The sequence below is a fragment of the Sciurus carolinensis genome, chromosome 16 (assembly GCF_902686445.1).
Source record: "Sciurus carolinensis chromosome 16, mSciCar1.2, whole genome shotgun sequence".
NCBI classification, from domain to species: Eukaryota; Metazoa; Chordata; class Mammalia; order Rodentia; family Sciuridae; genus Sciurus; species Sciurus carolinensis.
The window spans coordinates 49,774,375-49,795,627 of NC_062228.1; the positions used below are offsets into that span (position 1 = coordinate 49,774,375).

The 21,253-nt window shown below is 39.4% G+C and overlaps 1 protein-coding gene across 10 annotated transcripts; it reads left to right on the forward strand.

The window, feature by feature from the left end:
* The first annotated feature begins 384 nt into the window (after positions 1-384).
* On the forward strand, positions 385-21,045 carry LOC124967096 (zinc finger protein 546). Of its 10 annotated transcripts, none has more exons than XM_047529115.1 (6): positions 392-434; positions 6,034-6,119; positions 6,421-6,632; positions 7,943-8,069; positions 9,246-9,341; positions 17,834-21,045. In XM_047529115.1, exons 4-6 carry the CDS (start codon positions 8,036-8,038, stop codon positions 19,948-19,950), a joined length of 2,247 nt encoding a protein of 748 aa, XP_047385071.1. In that variant the 5' UTR covers positions 392-434; positions 6,034-6,119; positions 6,421-6,632; positions 7,943-8,035; the 3' UTR covers positions 19,951-21,045. The 10 variants fall into 10 exon arrangements, 9 of the variants coding, with proteins under 9 accessions (XP_047385068.1, XP_047385071.1, XP_047385075.1 ...); XM_047529114.1 differs by having other exon boundaries at positions 405-642; XM_047529112.1 differs by lacking the exon at positions 6,421-6,632 and having other exon boundaries at positions 385-434.
* The last annotated feature ends 208 nt before the right edge of the window (positions 21,046-21,253 follow it).

Below are 21,253 nucleotides of genomic sequence, written 5' to 3' on the forward strand. Positions count from 1 at the left end.
AGGCCACACACTCAGTTTTAAAATATACATATCGAGTCCCTGTGTGTATCTGGTGCCGCGACAACCGGTAAGAAACAGGCACAATTCCGCTTTACGGGGCTTGCGCTCAGTCCCGCACGCTCACGGCCTAGGTTTCGAATTCTCGGAGCTACTCGCGGCCCGATACGCTGGCATTCTGGCAAAGCTTCGTTATCGGAGACAGATCTCACGCTTGAGTTCTCAGCTTCCCGCGCGGCCCCTGAGGACCAGGCAAGGGGCCGCCGGGTCTGCGCCTGCGCAATCGGAGTCCGAGCCGACCTGCGTCCGACCTTGGACCACATATCCCAGAAGCCCCACAGGGGGCTTAGCCTGGATCTAGAGAGCCCTTCCGGTGCGTTCTTGAGGGTTCAGCCTCCGGAGGAGTTAGTCGCGCCCTAGAAAGAAGTCTGTACTAGGTGAGGTGGGGCGGAACTCACGGGAGAAGGAATGTGACCCGGCTGCCTCCCGAAGTGAGGAGCCCCGGGGCACGGGCGTGGCAGGTCGTGCCCGAGCCTCAGGCCCGTGCGGGCGTGAGGAGCGGAGTGGGGCGATTGTGTGTCCAGGTGTGACAGAATGCGCTCGCGCGGACTGTGTGCCTGTCACGGCCGGGTTGGGACCGTGGAGGTGGGTGCGGAGTGAGGCTGAGAGCGGCGCTCGGCTGTGCGGCGTGTGTCACTGACCCGCGCCCGGTTCTTCTGCCTTCACCGCAGGGTCCGCGAGAGGGGCGGCGGATACTGAGCCTTAGCGCGAAGCTTTCCCAGAAGGACTGGGCTTGGGGTAGGACTTCATGGAGCTAGAAGGGTCGCTGAGACTGAGCCCCGGGACAACGTGATGGGACGTTCCCGCTTGGGGGCGCTGTTCGGCAGCTACATTTTTCAGAACCCATCATTCCCGTGCCTCTGACCTAGGAATCTGCTGTGAATTCAAATTCCAGCCTCCTCTCACATCTGGTTGTGAGACCAGGGCAGATGTAGCCCTGGAAATTCCCCAGGCCCCCAGGCCTGTGCTCTAAAATATGCACGATGAATATCTCATTGTTTCCCTTTTTCCTAGTTCTCCGTTCTAAAAAAAAAAAAAAAAAAGGGAAAAATAAAAAATTATTGTAGCACTTCTAAAAATCTAGATCTAGTTCCAGGTGCGTTTGTTTCCTCTTCATTCATAAAATGGGGTTTGTGTTTTTAGGACGTGGAAACATTTGCTTTTCTCTTACAAAAATGTCTGGGGACTTGTTCTTGGCCTGCCTTCCCCGTTAATGGTGAACCAGGCAGTGGCTCTCCCTCCTCCTTGGCCTCCAGATTCCTCCTCACTTTTCAAATCATTCCTCTGCACTCAATTGTTAACGTAGTAGAGAAATGCATATCATGGAATCTAATGTTAAAACTTTTTTTTACTAAGATTAATGTTTAGGTAGAATGGCAATATTGATTTCCATGATCCTAGCCTAAAAGTAAGGAAACATCAGAGATATTTGGTATCAGAAAAGTCACATGGCCTTCCTTCTGCTTTATGATGTGTTTTAGAAGTGGGAATGTTAAAAAAAAAAAAAAGAAGTGGGAATGTTGTTGGAAATCTGAACATGGAAATCTGTGTCAACATGTGCAGGGTTCCCTTCCCCCCAGGGAATTAGTTGATTTTATATTTATAGATTTGGTCATAACCATTTATGAATTTGGCTTACATTCCTAATGATGAACAATAATTAACTTGAAATTTCATGTGAACCTCACTTATTAATGTTGGGATTTAAAAGCATTTTTGTAAGGAGTATATCCAAAAGACACTTCAATTGATAGAGGGAGAACCAAATGCTATTCTGTCTTCTTTGCACAAATTTTTGAGGTTCTGAGTTTGATCCCTAGCACCCCCTACACACACACACACAATTGCAATTCATTCTGAAGATGCTTCTCACTTGACTTGTGTTCAAAGAATCTCTTTTTAAAATTTTTTAGGTGTCGACGGACATAATACCTTTTAATTAATTAATTAATTAATTTTTTATGCGGTGCTGAGGATCAAACCCAGTGCCTCATGCATGCTAGGCAAGTACTCTATCACTGAGCTACCTCTGCTGCCCTCAAAGAATCTTGATAGTAAAAAGGTCTTGTTGTAGTAAAGTAGAATATTCAAGAACTGGTAGGCATTATTTATAACAGTTGTACTGATTTCCTTATTGTTTCCACACATGTCAAGCTAATTTGCTTCCAACATGTTAAATTTTAAAAAAAATTGGATATAAGAGCTGGGGCTTCCAGAAGGCGCCTTTTCCATAAGTAGCAGAATGTCTTACAAATGTCAATAGTGGAAGATAAACAGGTTGCTTACTTCACCTATTAAGTAATCACTATTTAAAGTGAGTATTCATTCCTGGGATTCCTAAAAGTCTCAAAGGTCCTCTTAGTAGGATGTCATTAGTTTATTCCCAAATATTGCTTCAGTCACAGCATTCACATTTCAAAATATAATCTCAGGACTTTGTAAACAGGAACACGGTCAAAATAAAATACAATAAAAAAAAAAAAAAAGCTGGGGCTGTGGCTCAGTGGCAGAGTGCTTGCCTAATGTGAGAGGCACTGGGTTCGATCCTCAACACTGCATAAAAATAAAAAATAAAACAATTATTTTTTAATTGAATCTAGATTTACTGTATGCTTCTGATTATGCAATTAATGCTCACTTTTTGCAAAAGATCAGTTATTCAGTTACATAAGGGATTTGTTAAAAAAAAAAAAGAAGCTTAAAATAACCCCAACATTACTCTGTCTTATCTAGATGTGTTTTAAGGCTCCTTTTTGCCAATAACATTTTATAGGACCCATTTGTAATAGTAAAAAACAAAGTAAGATAGTAATAGCTAAAATTTTAATGAAAATATATATTCCTAGAATATGAGTCCAAAATTGAACCTCATATTAAAGTCAGCTAGTATTATGTTTAAGAATGTTAGCTCCCTTCAGTAGTTTAAAGGACAAAGGGAGATGTCTTGGTTATCTTTCTGATAATCTATTTTATTAATGTTGTTAATTAAAAATAACTGTACCTTGACTGGGGTTGTAACTCAGTGGTAGAGCACTTGCCTAGCATGTGTGAGGTACTGGGTTCCTTCCTCAGCACCACATAAAAATAAATGAATAAAATAAAGGTATTGTTTCCTTCTACAACCTAAAAAAAATCTTTATTTATTTATTTTATTAAAATCTTTTTTATTTTTACAGATTGCATTTTGATGCATTGTACACAAATGGGGTACAACTTTTCATTTCTATGGTTGTACACAATGTAGATTCACACCATTTGTGTAATCATACGTATACACAGAGTAATACTGTGTTTCATTCTACTATTTTTTTGTCCCCCACCCCCTAAAAAAATCTTTTTAAAGGGCTAGGGGTGTGACTCAGTGGTAAAGTTTCCCTGGCTTCAATTCCTGCTATGAAAAAAAATTAAAAATAAAAATTAAAAAATCAACTAAAATTACACATGACTGCCTTCAGTAACAACTAGCAGGCATGCCAGAAGATTTATTTGCACAAGGCTGCTTATATAGATTAGATTAGTAAAATCTAATTGCAATAAATGATTGACCTCTAATCTCTGAAATCAGCTTTCTGTGATGAGTATATCTAGTTGAGGAGATAACATGCACTTTTCTATAATAAGACTTAATACTTCCTGGGTGTTTACTGGGTGACAGGCATGGTTCTTAGGCTGAGTTGCTCATAGAAGCCCTGTGAGTCAGGGCCCTATTACTGCCTCTGTTTTACAGATAAGGACTTTTTTTTTTCTTGCTACCAGGGATTGAATCCAGGAATGCTTAACCTCTGAGCCACATCCCCAGCCCCTTTATAGATGGACACAGTACCTTTATTTTATCTACTTATTTTTATGTGGTGCTGAGGATCAAATGCAGTGCCTCACATGCACTAGGCAAGTGCTCCACCACAGAACCACAACCCCAGCCCATTCCCAGCCCTTTTTATTTATTTTGAGACAGGGTCTCACTAAGTTTTTAGACTCTTGCTAAATTGCTGAGGCTGTCCTTAAATTTGTGATCCTCCTGCCTCAGCCTCCTTAGTTGCTAAAAGTACAGGCATGTACCAGTGTGCCTGGTTTGCCTAGCATTCTTGAGGCCCTGGGTTCAGTCCCTAGCACTGCAAAACAAAACAAAACACACTCAGATTGAAGCATTAAGAGATAACAGGAAAAAGACATCCAATAAAAACATAACAGCTATTTTTAGATTATTTTGAACATTTTCTCCAAATTCAAGAGAGAACTGTTTACAGAAGGAAGAATTTTCTCTTATCAAAATAAATAAATCTTGTAGCTGCTTGTGAGTATAAAATTGTTTTTGAATTTTATGGATTATACTTAAACAAAAAGAGTGTCATAATAGGTAAAGCAGTAGTGTTGAAATATAGGTATGTACACATTCTAGATTTTTTTCTCTGTTTTGATTTCTGCATATCTGTCCTTCACTCTGTGTGTGTGTGTGTGTGTGTGTGTGTGTGTGTGTGTGTTTTACAAATGTAAACTAATTTGCTTTTGTGTTTTATATTTATACATTCTGATTTTTAACCTAATTTTTCTGTTTATAATATGTCCTGGATATTTTTCACATCCTCTAAATATTTTCTTCAATTTCGTGTTGTAGCTATTTCCTACTTAATATTCCATTACATAGATGTTCTGTACTTACCTAACCTGTCAGCTGTTGCTAGACTCAGAATCCTTAATTCTGACACAGCTGCATGCATCTTAATACACATTTACAGTCATTTGCTTTAAACAGATCCCAGAAGTAGGATTGCATGGCTGAAGTCTTCCATATACTTCTGTATGCCCTGTTATAAGGTTGTACAAATCTATAATGTCTACAAAGTATCCATTTCCCCTCCTTTGCTCATAGAGCAATTTCTTTTTAAATCTTCTGATGTAACAATGGTAAACTGTTTCTTTTTTACTTTAACAAGATTTCCTTAATCGTGTTGAAATTTAAGAAATTCAGTGGGTGATGTATTTAGTGAATTATCAATGCTCAGATTTCACTCAAGGTAAGAAATCCTGGCAAAAGCCATAGTTCAAAGAGAATTGCTTTATTAAAAACTCAGCCCTTGGGCTGGGGATATAGCTCAGTTGGTAGAGTGCTTGCCTTGCAAGCACAAGGCCCTGGGTTCAAATCCCCAGTACCACACACACACACAAAAACAACAACAACAAAAAAACACACACACAACCCTTCCTCTTACTGTGAATTTTGGCAAGGCACTTTGCTTTGAGCTTCCTCGCCTCCTCTGTTAGAGATAACTGCATTGCATGATGAAATACTAATGTACTGAGGGACCTTCACACCGAAGATCCTCGTTTTGTTCTCACTTGGCAAATGTGGGCATGAATTCTTACCTCCCGGGGCTTGATACTGAGATGGGTATGGGTGTGTGTGTGTGTGTGTGTTCAGTGACTTCATACAGGAAAGCAAAATAGACAATCCTGATAGGAAATAGAGGCTGGTTGAAAACAGCACAGAGGATTCTGGGGGCTGTAGTTCTGACTGAACAAGAACTCCATTGGGGAAACTGCAGTTTTGCAAAAGGAAACACTGCCTGCTGTTTTCTGCCTCATGTCTGCAGAATCCAGGCACATATTCAAGCCATGATTGATAATGGGGTTTGCATGGGATGGCCACAAAGACGATCTGCTTAGGGACTTACTTCAGTTTCAGCTCAGATCAGTGTCATCAGAAACTGGGTTGGGCCAGAGGCCCTTCTGCTGGAATGCCTGATGTGGCTTCCCGCAGGAGGTCTCTGTTCTGTATTACACTTGTGCAGGTAGTTCCTGTGGCATAGGGAGGTGCTTGGCTTCATCCATACTCCTTCTTGTCTCCCCACATTTGTGTGTGCAGCTTGGTGGGGTTGAAAATAGAAATGAAGGAAAAACAGCTTCATATTGACGTTAAGTCATGCAGAGTTCTGAGACGTACCTACCTAGTCTCAAAGTCACTTGTTCCTCCTGCAGGCCTGGCTTCCCTGGACTGTGCTTCTCCAGTGGAGGGAATCCACGGAGGACTGTCGAGTTCTTGCAGTTCTAAAATCATGGCCCATGTAAGTTCCTGCTTCTCTTCCTTGAAATACTGTGTTTTAAAATTCATGTGATCATTTTTATTTATTTTGTGGTTCTGGGATCAAAGCCAGGAACTCACACTTTCTAGCAATCACTCCACCATTGAACTATACTCCCAGCCCTCATGAGATTGTTTTTATTATCCTAAGACAACCCTGTTAAACCTGCTCCCCAGTTTTTGTGACCACAATGAAGGACGGTGCCACTGCCTGGTGTCCTCCTCCTTTGCCCTTCTTTTCTCTTACCTGTGCTCACCTATTCATCCCTCATCTGTGTGCCCAGTCTTCTCCCAGGAGCATTGATGGAGCAGCGAAAGATGAAGTCCCTCAAGGGAAATACTTGCACTTCTGTCATCAGTCATGATTCTGGGAAACAGATGGTCCCGTTCGACTTCACAGACCCGGTTTTGCAGGCCAATAGAATATACTGTTCAGCGTTTTGCCATCCCAGATGAAGATGCAAGATCTCATGCGTTGGGAGGCTTAGAGGTCTAGGTGGGAGTGTGATTGGGGCCCATGTTTGGGGGTCTTAGGGATCTAGTCAGGGGATTCTCCAGGGGATGAATAATAGGACAAAAGTCAGTTTTGTGGTTGAGGGTGTTGTGCTGGTCTCATGACATCAGTGTCCTTAGCCCAGGAACAAGACAGGTATTATTGAGGGATGGAGAGATTGTAGGCAGGAAGGTCCTCCAGATTCCTAATGATGGATGGAAACAGGCTGATAGGGTTGGGGAAGACTTCAACATTTTATCCAAAATGAACTCTTAAGTATAAAAGAAAGATCAATCTGACATAGCCACAAGATGGATGTGTTTGTTTTCTGTTTCTCTAAGGAAACTTCCAAGACGGTCAAGGGTCCATGTCTGATGATGACCTTATTACTTGCAGAGTCCCCAAGCAGTTCAGGGAATCCCACAGCAAGAGACAGGGCACATCTCCATGTTCTCTGATTTCTTTCTTATGTAGTCACTAGTAATTGATCATAGGTTCTCTACCCTGATAACCTTATCTAATTCTGATCACTTCCCAAAGGTCCCACCTCTAAACACCATAGTCAGGTTAAGTTTCCATCTTCTTTAAAATATGGGTCTCACTGTGTTACCCAGGCTGGCCCCAAATTCCTGGGCTCAACTGATCCTTCTGCCCCAGCCACAGGAGAAGCTGGGACTACAGGCATGCACCACTCTACCCAGATCCACCCTCTTAATCCACCCTCCTGATGGGATTAAATTTCCACATATCCCTGAGGGACGTACTTAAACCATATTCAATTCATAGCAATAGATAATATGATTAACTAACCAATAAATATATTTACCAATGAATGACTTTATGACATTCTCTTTATAAAGATGAGCTTGAATTTTGATGAAACCATGTCACTCAAGTTCTGTTTTCTAAGAGATTTGAGAGTACTTTTGGAGAAAAATGCCTTTTTCCTAATTCCTTGAAGGGAAAGAATGAAGAAACTGATATTTATTCAGAATTTAAAATGCGAGTACATAATAGGCGTGTGTGCTTGTGTATGCTGTTTCATTGAAGTGGGAAGCTTGGGTTATTTTTGTCATTCCCAGCACTTTGGATAATTTTGTTATCTGATGGCACACAGGACATTTTGTCTGCATCAACAATATTCTCTAAAAACATGTAAGCACTCAACTTCAAAAATACTCATTTCCTTATTTTTCCACACGTTGCAAACTCAAGCCCCAGTTTACTTGCTTGCTGTGCTGCTTCTTTCCTGCCAGTTTCAAACTGAAAATGCATTTAAAAATTTTTCATAGTACATGGATTTGTTATTTCAGGTGTCCTTGGCATTCAGTGATGTGGCCATAGACCTTTCTCAGCAGGAGTGGGAATGCCTAGCCCCTGCTCAGAGGGACTTGTATAGGGATGTGATGCTGGAGAACTACAGCAACCTCATCTCACTGGGTGAGATACCTACCGAATCATGCACACTCTGCCTTCTGGAACATCAGCTTTCCCCACTGTTGAACTTCAGAGCTTTGTTTTTTGTTTTGTTTTGTTTTCGGTGCTGGGTATTGAACCCAGGGCCTTGTACTTGCGGGGCAAGCACTCTACCAACTGAGCTATCTCCCCAGCCCCAGAGCTTTGTTTTAAGAAGCCCGTTGAATTTCTGCCCCTATTTCTAAAGAAATGGTTTGCCCATTGTTGGGATGCAAATGGCACCTGTCTTCCCACCCTTTATTGACACTCATCCCTCCCTCAGCCCTTCTTGTTATTGCCTGTTTTTCTAGTGATTCCTAGATTTGAGTTTTGACATTTTCAGAAACCAGGTTTCATCTACTGTGTGTACTCCAGATTTCTGCAGTGGCTGTGTGTTAATGCCCTGCCCACCTGCAAGAGAACAGTTGGAATTAGAGTTTGCTTTTCTTAGATTATCAAAAGAGCGTCTCTGGATTATATATTGGAGGATTTGGTTAGCAAACTTCATTTAAAATCACACAAACACACCTATCTAGAAGAGACATATTCTTTTTAACCTGCTTTATGGTTGAAAGTTAGTCTGTGAATTTTGCTTTTTCCATTGAAGAAATGTCTAAAGGAGAACATGAAAGTGTTTTAGCAAACAGTGTATTTCTTTTGGCAAAATAGTAATAACAAAACAATACTACATATTCTAGGCATCCTCTTAAGCATATGTGTGTGTATGTGTGTGTGTGTGTGTGTGTATACACACACATACATTTAATTCTCACATCAGCCCTATGAAGTAGGGCATTTGATAAAAGTGCAACACTGGAAGGTAGCTTTTCAAGGTCACATAGCTGGTAGGGATGGAAGGTTTAAATTTGACCATGCAGCTGCGCAGGGTGTGCTCACAGTGCCTCTGTAGACTCCCTTTGAAAGCAGACCAGACCTTTTTCCTCTCTTACCTGGTCTCTTTAGTCCCATACTCATGAGTCCATCTTAATGTGACTATTCAGTGGGCTTTTTCTTCTTTGTTGTGCAGGCTTTTTCAAATACCATTTGCCCTACAGTTGACTGTGAATGTAACCAAGTCAGCATATAGTCATTTTGAAGCTGTGTTTGGGTTCTGGGGTTTTTTCCCGCTATAACACGCATCCTGTCTTTTCTTCTGTGCAGGGTGTATTATTCCGAAGCCAGATGTGATTGTTTTATTGGAGCAAGAGAAAGAACCCTGGATGGAAATGAGGGAAGGAACAAGGCAGTGGTACTCAGGTGAGTGATGGCAGGCCAGGCAGGGCTGCCAGCACAAGCTGTGGCTCACTGGCTCAGGGCGGAGGCACATCGCTGAGGTGTTTGAAGTCTCCTTTCAAAGGCCAGAGCCTGTGGAGAAACGGTGTGCAGCCTGGGAAGATTAGGATCCTCTCTCTTCTGTCATGTTTTCTTTCTTTTCTTTCTTTTTCTCTCTCTCTTTCCTTCTTTCCTTCCTTTCCTTTCCTTTCCTTTCCTTTCCTTTCCTTCTTTCTTGCAGTGCTGGGGATGCAAGCCCTATCACTGACCTACATCCCTAGCCCCTATAAATTTTAAGAGCTGGTTGCTTCCCATCTCAAAGAGGGATGCTTTCTTTCTTACCTTTGATAGCCATTTACCAGTTTCCAGGTCCTCTTTTACATGTAGATTTATATTAATTTCTCCATTTTCTAGAATTATTTTAACAAGTATTTCCTATTTATCTGACTTAAGCCAGGCACTCACTGTGTTAGAGTCTAGGTGCTACTGACAAATGTTCCTACTGTCTTAGAGATATTGTATTATAGTAAGGAAAACAAGTAAACAGATAATATCAGGTTTAGACATGTGTTTTGAAGAAAATTAAGCTGGATAAGGGGACAATACTGGGGCGTTGTCAGGGCTGCTTTAGATAAGATCAGGAAAGGACATCCCAGTTGATGACCATTGAGCAGAGATATGAAGTGAGGTCTCAGAATGCTCTCCCTGAAGTCACCTGGCCTAAGCTGCTGAGGCTGGCTTTGAACTTGTGATCCTCCTGCCTCAGCCTCCTGAGTTGCTGGGATTACAGGTGTGTGCCACCTTGCTGGCCAAATGTATTTTCTTTTCTTTTTTTTTTATTTTAATTTTTTTGTTTCTTAGTTATACCTTTATTTTATTCATTTATTGTTATGCAGTGCTGAGGATAAAACTCAGTGCCTCACACGTGCTAGGCAGGCACTCTACCACTGTGCTACAGCCCCAGCCCCTAATGTATTTTCTTAATCATATATGTATGGTACAAATAACATAAAAACTCATACCCGCTTTAAGTGTCAGTGTCTAATTTTTAAAAATTGGTTCATTGAAATATAATTGGCGTACAGTTAACTGCATATTTAAAGTATAAAATTTGATAAGTTGGCAGGTATATTATGAAAACATTACAAAATTAATATAATAAATATTCATTTCTTCCAAAAATAATCTTCTTCAATCTTCTTCATGCCATTCTACATCCCCTCTGCCCAGGCAACCACTGTTTATTGATCTGTCACTATAGATTAGTTTGCATTTTCTAGAATTTTGTATAAATGGAGTCACATAGTGATTATTCATTTTGCCTCAGCCCCACTCAGCATAATTATTTTGAGATTCATCCATATTGCTGCATGTATCAGTACTTCATTCCTTTCTAATGTTGAGAAGTATTTCATTGAATGAATGTACCTTAATTCATTTAGCTGTTTACATTTACATTGTTATTTCCAGAGTTTGGCTATTGCAGATAAAGCTTCTAGGAACATTCCTGTAAAAGTTCTTATGTGGGTGTTCACTTTATTTACTCTTGGGCAAATCTCTGGAATGGAATGGCTGAATAATTCGGAAAATACATGTTTAATTTTTAAAGAAACTGCAACACTTCCTTAAGGTAGTTATAATCATTTTCCTTCCCAGCAGAAGTTTATGAGTTCTGGCACCTCTATATTCTTGTTAGCCTTCCTATTGTGGTTTTAATTTTCATTTCCTTAATGCCTAATGATTTTGAACAACTTTTCATTGCTTAATTTCTCATCCATTTGTCTTCTTTGATGAAGTATCTATTAGAATCTTTTGCCTTTTTTCTAATTGAGTTTTTTCCTTATTAGTGAGTTTTCAGGAACAAATCCTTTATCCATTTGTAAATATTTTCTCTGGAATATTTTTGTCTCTTGAAAAACGAACTCGTAAGTCCAGTGTATTACTTTTCTCTTTCACTGATTGTGCTTTCGGTAGGATATCTAGACACCCTCAAATTCAAAGCTTTTCTGTTTTCTTTTGAGCTTTATTAGAAACACATATTAATTGTACAGATACTGGGATTCACTGTGACATTTCCGTATGTGCATACAGGTGCTTTGATCATACCCATGCATCCTTCTACCTTTAGCTTCTGCCACCCTTCCCAGTCCCTGGTAATCACTTTTCTACTCTCAGACTGGCTTTGTTTCCACACAAGGGAGAGTGTGTAATTCTTGTCAGATTTCTGTGTCTAGCTTCTTTCACTTAACATGATGTCCTCCATTTTCACCTTTTGCTGCCAGTGACAGGTCATTCTCCTTTATGGCTGAATAATTCTGCATTGTGTGCACATGCTGTATTTTCTTCATGCATTCATCTGTCAGCATGCACCTAGGCTGATTCCTTACCTTTGCTGTTGTGAATGTGCTGCAGTAAACATGGATGTGCAGGTGTCTGTTTTGTATGCTGGCTTCATTTTCTTCAGGAGTGGGAAAGCTGGGTTGTATGGTAGTTCTATTTTTTTTAATATATTTTTTAAGTTTTCAATGTATTTTTATTTATTTATTTATATGTGGTGTTGAGAATCAAACCCAGTGCCTCACACATGCTAGGAAAGTGCTTTACCACTGAGCTACCCCAGCCCCTATTTTTGGTTTTTGGAGGACCCGCCATAGTTTTCCACAGTGACTGTATTCATTTAATATTCCCACCAATTGTTCATGAGTTCCTTTTCCTTCATGTCCTCACCAGCATTAGTTATTTTTTGTGTTTTTGATCATAGCCATTCTAACTGGGGTGACCTGGTGTCTTATTGTAGTTTGATTTGTATTTCTCTGATGGCTAGATGCTGAACATTTTTTCATACATTTACTGGTCTTTTGAATTTCTTCTTCTGAACTGTTCAGATAATTTGCCCATTTTTTAAACTGGGTTTTTTAAGTTTTTTGAGTTATTCATATATTCTAGATATTAACCCTGCTAGATGAATAGATGCCAAATATTTTCTGCTGAAGAGTTTGTCTCTTCACCATTGTTTCCTTTGCTGTGTGGAAACTTTTTAATTTGAGGTAATCCCATGTTTAAATTTTTGTTTGTTTCCTGTTCTTTTGGAGTCCTGTATGAAAAATAATTTTCTATACAAATACCTTAAAGTATTTCCCCTGTGTTTCCCTCTAGTACTTTGTTTCAAGTCTTAACTCAAAATGGATCAAAGTTCTTGATTTTTGTACAGAGTAAGAGATTGAAATCTAGTTTCAGTCTTCCACAGGTAGATGTCCAGTTTTCCAGCAACATTTGCTAACGAGGCTGTCCTTTCTCCCATGTACGTTTTGAGTAGCTTTGTTGAGAATCAGTTAACTGAAGATGTGTAGTTTATTTCTGGGTTCTCAATTTCATTCCCTTGGTTTGTCCATACCATGCTGTTTGGATTACTACAGCCCTATAGTATGTCTTGAAATCAGGTATCGTGATTCCTCTAGTTTTGTGCTTTTTTGCTCAAGATTGCTTTGGCTATTTGGGGTCTTTTGTGTTTCCAAATAAATTTTAGGATCGTCTTTTCTAGTTCTGTGAAGAATATCATTTTGTATTTTGATGGTGATTGCATTGAATCTACAGTTGTTTTGGGTAGTATGGACGTTTTAACAATATTAATTATTTTAATCCATGAGCATGGTAAGTCTTTCCACCTTGTGACATCTTCAATGTTTTGTAATTTTCATTGTAGAGGTCTTTTGTTCCCTTAAATTTATTCTGTGTATTTTCTGGTGGGGGATACTACTATTGTGAATAGAATTGCTTTCACGATTTGTTTCTCAGCAAATTCATTATTGGTACAGAAAAGCTCCTGATTTTTTGGATTTTTTTGTGTACTATTACTATATTGGATTCATTTATCAATTCTCAGTTTTTGGTGTCATTTTTAAGTTTTTCTATGTATAGAATCATGTCTGTAAACAGGGATAATTTGACATTCTTTCATATTTGTATATCTTTTATTTCTCTTGCCAAATTGCTCTAAAATTTCTAGTACTAGTTTATTTCTGATATATGGAATGAGAACAATGAGAGTAGACATTCTTCTTTAAAATATTTTAGATGTTGATAGACATTTTATTCATTTATTTACATGTGGTAAATAAATGGGATTGAACCCAGTGCCTCACACATGCTAGGTGAGTGCTCTACCATTGAGCCATAACCCCAGTCTGAGAGAGTAAACACTCTTTTCTTGTTTCTGACCTTATAAGAAATGCTTTGTTTTTTCCCCATTAGCATGATATTAGCTATGCATTTGTCATATATAGCTTTTATTATTTTGAGATATGATCTTGCTATATCTAATTTATTCAAGACTTTTATCAATGAAGTGATCTTGAATTTTATCAAATGCTTTTTCTGCATCTTTGAGGTTTTGATTTTTATCCTTCATTCTATGTATTATTTTAAACATTCTTAAATCCCTAGAATGGAACCAGTTTGATCATGGGTATGATCTTTTTGATATGCTGTTGAATTCAATTTGCTACTGTGCTAACAAGGATTTTTGCATCTATGTATATATTGGTCTACAGTTGGGGTGTGTATGTATCCTTGCCAGGTTTTGATACGGTAACATTTACCTTGTAGAATGAGTTTTGAAGGACTACCTCCCTTTCAATTCTGTGGAACAGTTTGATGAGCATTGGTGTTAGTTCTTTAAATGTTTGGTAGAATTTAGCAGTAAACCCATCTGGTCCTTTGTTTTTCTTTAGGAAACTATTACTGATTCAACTCATTACTTATTGGTCTAGATCAGTTGTTTTTTATCCTCTTGGTTCAATTTTGGTAGGTCATATGTATCCCCACATTTGTCCAATTTCTTCTAGATTTTATAACTTGTTAGCATATAGTTTTTCAAAATAATCCCTAACTGATTTATGTGATAGCAGTTGTAACATTTCCTCTTTAATCTCCAGGTACTCTGATGTGTCTTTGATATTTTGTCTGGGTGATCTATCCATTGTTAAGAGTGGGGTATTGAGATCCCCTACTATTACTGGAGTTATTGAAGCCTATCTCTTTCCTTTAGGTCTATGCATATTTATAACATTGGGTGCTCTGACATTGGGTACATATGGATTTTTTCTTTTCTTTTCTTTTTTTGTACCAGAGATTGAACTCAGAGGCACTCAACCACTGAGCCACATGCCTCAACCTCCTGAGCCACTGGGATTACAGGGATGCGCCACCCTGTCTGGCTGGTATATATGGATTTATAATCATATCTTCTTGAAAAAGTAATCCTTTAGTCATTATATAGCAAACTTCTTTGTCTCTTACTGTTTGTTTTAAAGGCTACAAGTATAGGTACTCCTGCTTGCTTTAGGATTCTCTTTGCTTGGGATATTGTTTCTATCCTTTCACTTTTAGCCTGTCTTTATTGGTGAGGTGTTTCTTGTAGGCAATATATTGTTGGGTCTTGTTTATTAATCCAGTCAGCCAGTCTGTATCTTTTTATTTATTTATTTTTGTAGTTCTACCAGGAGAGAATGCCTTTATTTATTTTTATGTGGTGTTTAGATTCAAACCCAGTGCTTCACACATGCTAGGCAAGCCCTCTGCCACCGAGCCATAACCCCACCCCAGTCTGTATCTTTTATTTGGAGAATTAAGACCGTTTACATTGAGTTATTATTGAAAAGTATGGATGTGTACCTGGCATTTTGTTGATATTTTTCTAGTTTTAAATATTCCATGTTTTTTCCTTTTATTCATTTTTGTGTTTGATGGCTTACTGTAGTGTTTCTTTTCTATTTCTCTTTTACATATCTACTATTCTAGTAGGATTTATACTTTCACATTACCTTTCTTCTACTTCTGGATATAGGAATCTCTTAAGCACCTTTTGTTCAACTGGTCTGGGGACCATGAATTCCCTCAGTTTTGTTTATCCTGTAAGATCTTTATTTCTCCTTTTCTAGAGGATAACTTGCTGGGTATGGTAATCTCGGTTGGCAGGTTTCCCCCATTCCCTCGGGACTTGAAATACATCATTCCATGCCCTCCTGTCCTGGACGTTTTTTTTTTTTTTTTTCTGAGAAATGTAATGGGGTTACTCTTAAATATGACTTGTTTCTCTCTTGCAGATTTTAAAATTCTTTATTTTGTACCATTGACAGTTTGATTATGTCATGCTGAGGATCTTTTCTGTCATGTCTATTTGGGGTTCTATAAGTATCTTGCTCCATGTCTTTCCCAAGATTAGGGAAGTTCTCTATTATCTCTTTGAATAGGTTTTTCATGCTCTTAACTTTTCTTTCTTCCCCTTAGATATGTTCATGTGTATGTTTGATACTTTAATGGTGTCCCAAAGATCTTGAATGCACTCATTTTTTTTCCTGTCTGAATCTGATATTCCAGGAGACATGAATTCAAGTTCCAATATTCTTCCACTTTCTCTAGTCTTATTTTGGTTTCGTTTGTTTGTTATTTCCGCAATCCCACAGTGCTGGGGACTCGAACCCGGGCCTTGTGCATGAGAGGCAGGCACTCTATGTGATGGGCTATATCATCAGGACTCTAGTCTTATTTTGAAGTTTTCAACTGAATTTAACATTGAACTCTTCATTTCTGAGATTTTATTGTTATTCACAATCTTTATTCTTTGTTGGATTTCACATTCATTGTCCTGCATTGTCTTCCTAATTTCATTTAACTGTTTATATTTTCATGTATTTCGTCAAGCTTTTAAAAAGTCATTCTTTTGAATTCTTTATCAGGCAATATATCTTCAATATCTTTGAAACCTGTTACTGGTGCATTATGATCTTTAGAAGTTTTCTGTGTTTCTGGGTTTTGTTTTGTTGTTTTGTTTTTTTTTGAGATTTGTGCATCTGGTAGAACAGATATCTCTACTGCTTTTATGGGATGGCCTTCCTAGCAGCTTTCTTCTGAAGATGTGTTTGGAGATATTGGTTATGCAGTGTTTGTTCCAGCTGGGAACTATAGTGTAGCTTCTTTGACTAACTAGTGAGTTCATACACAGCAAGTACCATATTGGAGTCAGAGACTGACTCTGTGGGTCATGGAAGAGTCGAGGAGAATGAGGCGGTCAGGCAGGTGGGGTACAGACGACGGTGTGCTGATCCTGCAATGGAGTGGTTGCCCCATCAGGCAATGGGAGTTTCCTCAGGCACTGGTGCTATTGCCTCAGTTGCTCGTCTTGGTCCTGGCCCAAAGCACTCACCCTTCGATTAGACACTGGTGCAGGCCCAGTGCTTCACAGGGGCACTGAGAAGCATTGGAACCAGAGTTCTTTCCCTTCCTTGTTAGTGACAGACCCCTGTCTGTGGTGTTGGGAGAGGGCTAGCAGGAATCATGTAATTGCCTTCAGTCTTGTCTTGGTACCCACATAAAACCATATGACTGGCCACACCCCTGGTCTTAGAGAACAGGCGCCCAGATCCCCTTTGCTTGAGTCTTGCAGCCTCTGTTTCCCTCTATTTTATAATACCCATTCCCTACAGTGTGACACACACAGGTTTGTGTGGAAGTTACTGAGGGGTTTGGTTTGTGAAGCAGCTACCTGCAATGCCATTGCAGTGGAATGTTTGTGGGGACGCAGAGATGGAAATATGCAAGGCTTTGTCCTCTAGAACAGTCAAAATTCAGACTATACACCTGTTGCTTCGGTTCTTCCTTTTGGAGGAATGTTATAGAAATTTTATAGTTGTAGGTTTTTATATTTGTGTACCAATTATACACAAGCTCCTCCAGAAACTTGAAGATTAATACTTCCAAACTCTACAGGGCCAGTGTTACTTTCATACCAAAACCAGACATTATGAGAAATCTAAAAAAACCATATCCTTTGTAAACAGATGCAGAAATTCTGAACAGAATATTAGCCCTCTTAATCTGACAATTTATGAAATGCATGGTGGTTTGTGACAATCCTTGTTGTTCCTTGGCCTGGCTTTCTCATCTTTACATCATCTTCCCTCGTGTCTGGTGTCTAATCTCCACCTCACACTCCTAAGTACACCTGTTATTGCAGATGATTGCTTTACAATAACGTAGAGTTCTCCAAACCAAGAGCCAGCAAACTCCAGCCAATGGGCCAAATAGCACTCTGCCTGCTTTGGGGTTCATGAGTTATAACTGGTTTTTATGTTTTTAAATGTTTGAGAAAAGGTGTTTTTAGACTTAATTTTTTAAAAAATTCAAGTGGGTTATTTTACCACAGCTATAGTCATTCAATTACAGACTGTTTGTGACTGCCTTTGAGCTGTGACAGCAGAGCTAAGTAATTATGACAGATACAACATGCCTCACAAAACCCAAAATCTTTGCTGTCTGACCCTTTACAGCAAAGTTTGCTGGGTCTCCTTTAAACCTTTTCCTTCTAGTTCTGTTCCCTCAGACCACCTTTTATTTCTGCTGAAGGATGTAGTCCATCATTGCACCCTCAACACAGAAAATATCTTTATCTTTGTTTGCTTTTTTTTTTTTTTAAACAGATTTGGAGTACAAATATGCCACCAAGAAGTTATTTCCAGAAAAGGATGTTTGTGAAATGTATTTATCTCAATTGCAGACAATGGAAAAAAGTAAAACCTATATCCCTGGGGATACCATTTTCAGAAATGGTTTGCAGAACAAACATGAATTTGAGAGAAAAGAAGAACATCAGATGGGATGCATTAGTCAAATAATAATCCAAAACCAAATATCTCTTCCTCTACATCAGAACCTTCATCCTAGAGAGAAATCATATGAATGTAAAGAATGTAGGAAGGCCTTTAGACAGCAGTCTTACCTTATTCAACACCTGAGAATTCACACTGGTGAGAGACCTTATAAATGTATGGAATGTGGAAAGGCCTTTTGTCGAGTGGGAGACCTTAGGGTACACCAGACGATCCATGCTGGAGAGAGACCCTTTGAATGTAAAGAATGTGGGAAGGCCTTTAGACTTCACTATCACCTTACTGAACATCAGAGAATACATTCTGGTGTGAGACCCTATGAGTGTAAGGAATGTGGGAAGGCCTTTAGTCGTGTTAGGGACCTCAGAGTACATCGGACAATTCACGCTGGGGAGAAACCCTATGAATGTAAAGAATGTGGGAAGGCCTTTAGACTTAATTATCAACTTACTGAACATCAAAGAATTCATACTGGTGAGAGGCCTTATGAATGTAAGGTTTGTGGAAAGACCTTTAGGGTACAACGACACATCAGTCAACATCAGAAAATCCATACTGGTGTAAAACCCTATAAGTGTAATGAATGTGGGAAGGCCTTCAGTCATAGTTCATACCTTGTCCAACATCAGAAAATTCATACTGCTGAAAAACCCTATAAATGTAAGGACTGTGGCAAGTCCTTTAGTTTTCATGCAGAACGTACTCGACATCATAGAATTCATACTGGTGAGAAGCCCTACGAATGTAAAGACTGTGGGAAAGCCTTTCGTCTCCAAACAGAACTTACTCGGCATCACAGAACTCACACTGGTGAGAAGCCCTATGAGTGTAAAGAATGTGGGAAGGCTTTTATTTGTGGCTACCAACTTACTTTACATCTGAGAACTCACACTGGCGAGATTCCCTATGAATGTAAGGAATGTGGGAAGACCTTCAGTAGTCGCTATCATCTTACTCAACACTACAGAATTCATACTGGTGAGAAACCCTTCAGGTGTAACGACTGTGGGAAAGCTTTCCGTCTTCAGGCAGAGCTTACCCGGCATTTCAGAATCCATACTTGTGAGAAACCCTATGCATGTAAGGAATGTGGGAAGGCTTTTATTCGTAGCAGTCAACTTATTTCACACCAGCGAATTCACACTAATGACAATACCTACGAATGTCAAGAATGTGGGAAGATCTGTAGTCGTCGTTATAATCTTACTCAACATTATAAAATCCACACTGGTGAAAAGCCCTATGAATGTAAAGAATGCGGAAAGTCCTTTCGGTTTCAGACAGAACTTACTCAACATCACAGAATTCATACTGGCGAAAAACCTTACAAATGCAAAGAATGTGGGAAAGCCTTTGTTCGTAGCAATCATCTTACTCAGCATCACAGAATCCACACTGGCGAGAAACCCTACGAATGTAAGGAGTGTGGGAAGACCTTTAGTCGTCACTATCGTCTGACTCAACATCACAGAATCCACACTGGCGAGAAGCCCTACATCTGTAATGAATGTGGGAATGCTTTTATTTGTAGTTACCAGCTTACCTTACATCAAAGGAGTCACACTGGCGAGATTCCGTATGAATGCAAGGAGTGTGGGAAGACCTTTAGTCGTCGGTATCATCTCACTCAACATTTCAGACTTCATACTGGTGAGAAACCTTATGGGTGTAAGGAGTGTGGAAATGCCTTTCGCCTTCAAGCAGAACTTACCCGACATTACACAATTCATACTGGAGAGAAACCCTATAAATGTAAAGATTGCGGGAAGGCCTTTAGTGTTAACTCAGAACTTACTCGACATCACAGAATTCATACTGGTGAAAAGCCTTATAAGTGTAAAGAGTGTGGGAAGGCCTTTATTCGTAGTGACCAACTTACTTTACATCAGAGAAATCATACTAGTGAGGAAACACTGTGCGTGATGTAGAGGATATGAGGGCCTCTTGGAAATGCCTCTTACACCAAGAACTCATAATATGTTTTTGTTTTTACATGTTCGGGAACATGTAGGAATCAGTTTTGCTTCATACTCATAACAAATGGTTTCACATGTTGGTTTCAAAAGTTTCAGAACTGTAGCATCACTTCGGTTGTGGTTCAATTTCAGCAGATTGATTTTGGTGCAGTACATCTCAAGCCATCAAGAACTGTTCCCCTCACGAACCGATGTTGAGCAGTACTTCTGTAAAATGCAAGAACGTTGGGTTCTCGAGGGGGGAAATAAATGGAAAGAAACACTTTAAAAGCTCCATTTTTCTTATTTAATGCCATAAATCATCTGTCGAATTACTATAAAAGTTTTAAAATACTTGCTTCCAGTGTCTGTACCTTAGCTCATTGCAGACCAGAAGCAAACGATGTGTGGACCGGTCAGTACAGAGTCCACACTTCTTTCAGAACCACAGAAGAAGATGATCCTGCCAGTGAAACAAGTGTGGGAAGGCTCTAACCACAGTGCGCCACTGATCTCATTCCCGATTCCGCTTCTGCCTGTGTGGCATTTGGCAAGACACTTCCCCTCTGTGCCTGTTTTCAAATGGCAGTAATAATATCTACCTTAACAGCATTTTTGTGAGTATGAAATATTAATAAAAATTGAAACTTTTAGAAGAGTACTTGACATACAGCATGTGCTTAAAAAAGTTTTTTTTTCTTTCTTTTTTTTTAGGTTACAGATGGACACAATACCTTTTTTTATTTTTTTTTTATGTGGTGCTGAGGATCGAACCCAGTGCCTCACACATGCTAGGCAAGTGCTGTACCACTAAACCACAACCCCAGGCTCCACGGTAGTTGTTTTTAATCACTAATCATACTGTTCAGTAAATTCACACGAGAGAAATACTATTTGGGTGAACTTAAGAAGCCTCCATTACCTTTCACTCTCTAAATGTGAATAACCCAGATAAAATCCAATAAATCAGAGCTCATCTCTAAAAATATAAGAAAGAAATCTCTAGATTTCATGAGCATAAAGATTATAAGAATAAAGCTTTTAAAGAATCAGGAAACCTATAATGCCTTTTCATAAACTAAAAAGCAGATAGGTGGGTTGGGGAGATAGCTCAGTCGGTAGAGTGCTTGCCTTGCAAGCACAAGGCCCTGGGTTCGAACCCCAGCACCGTGGGGAAAAAAAAAAAAAAAAAAGCAGACAGGCTAGGATCTGTAATTTCTGCCCCTTATTTGTTAAATTAGAAACCACCCAAAGACTACTGTTCATTTGGAAAAAT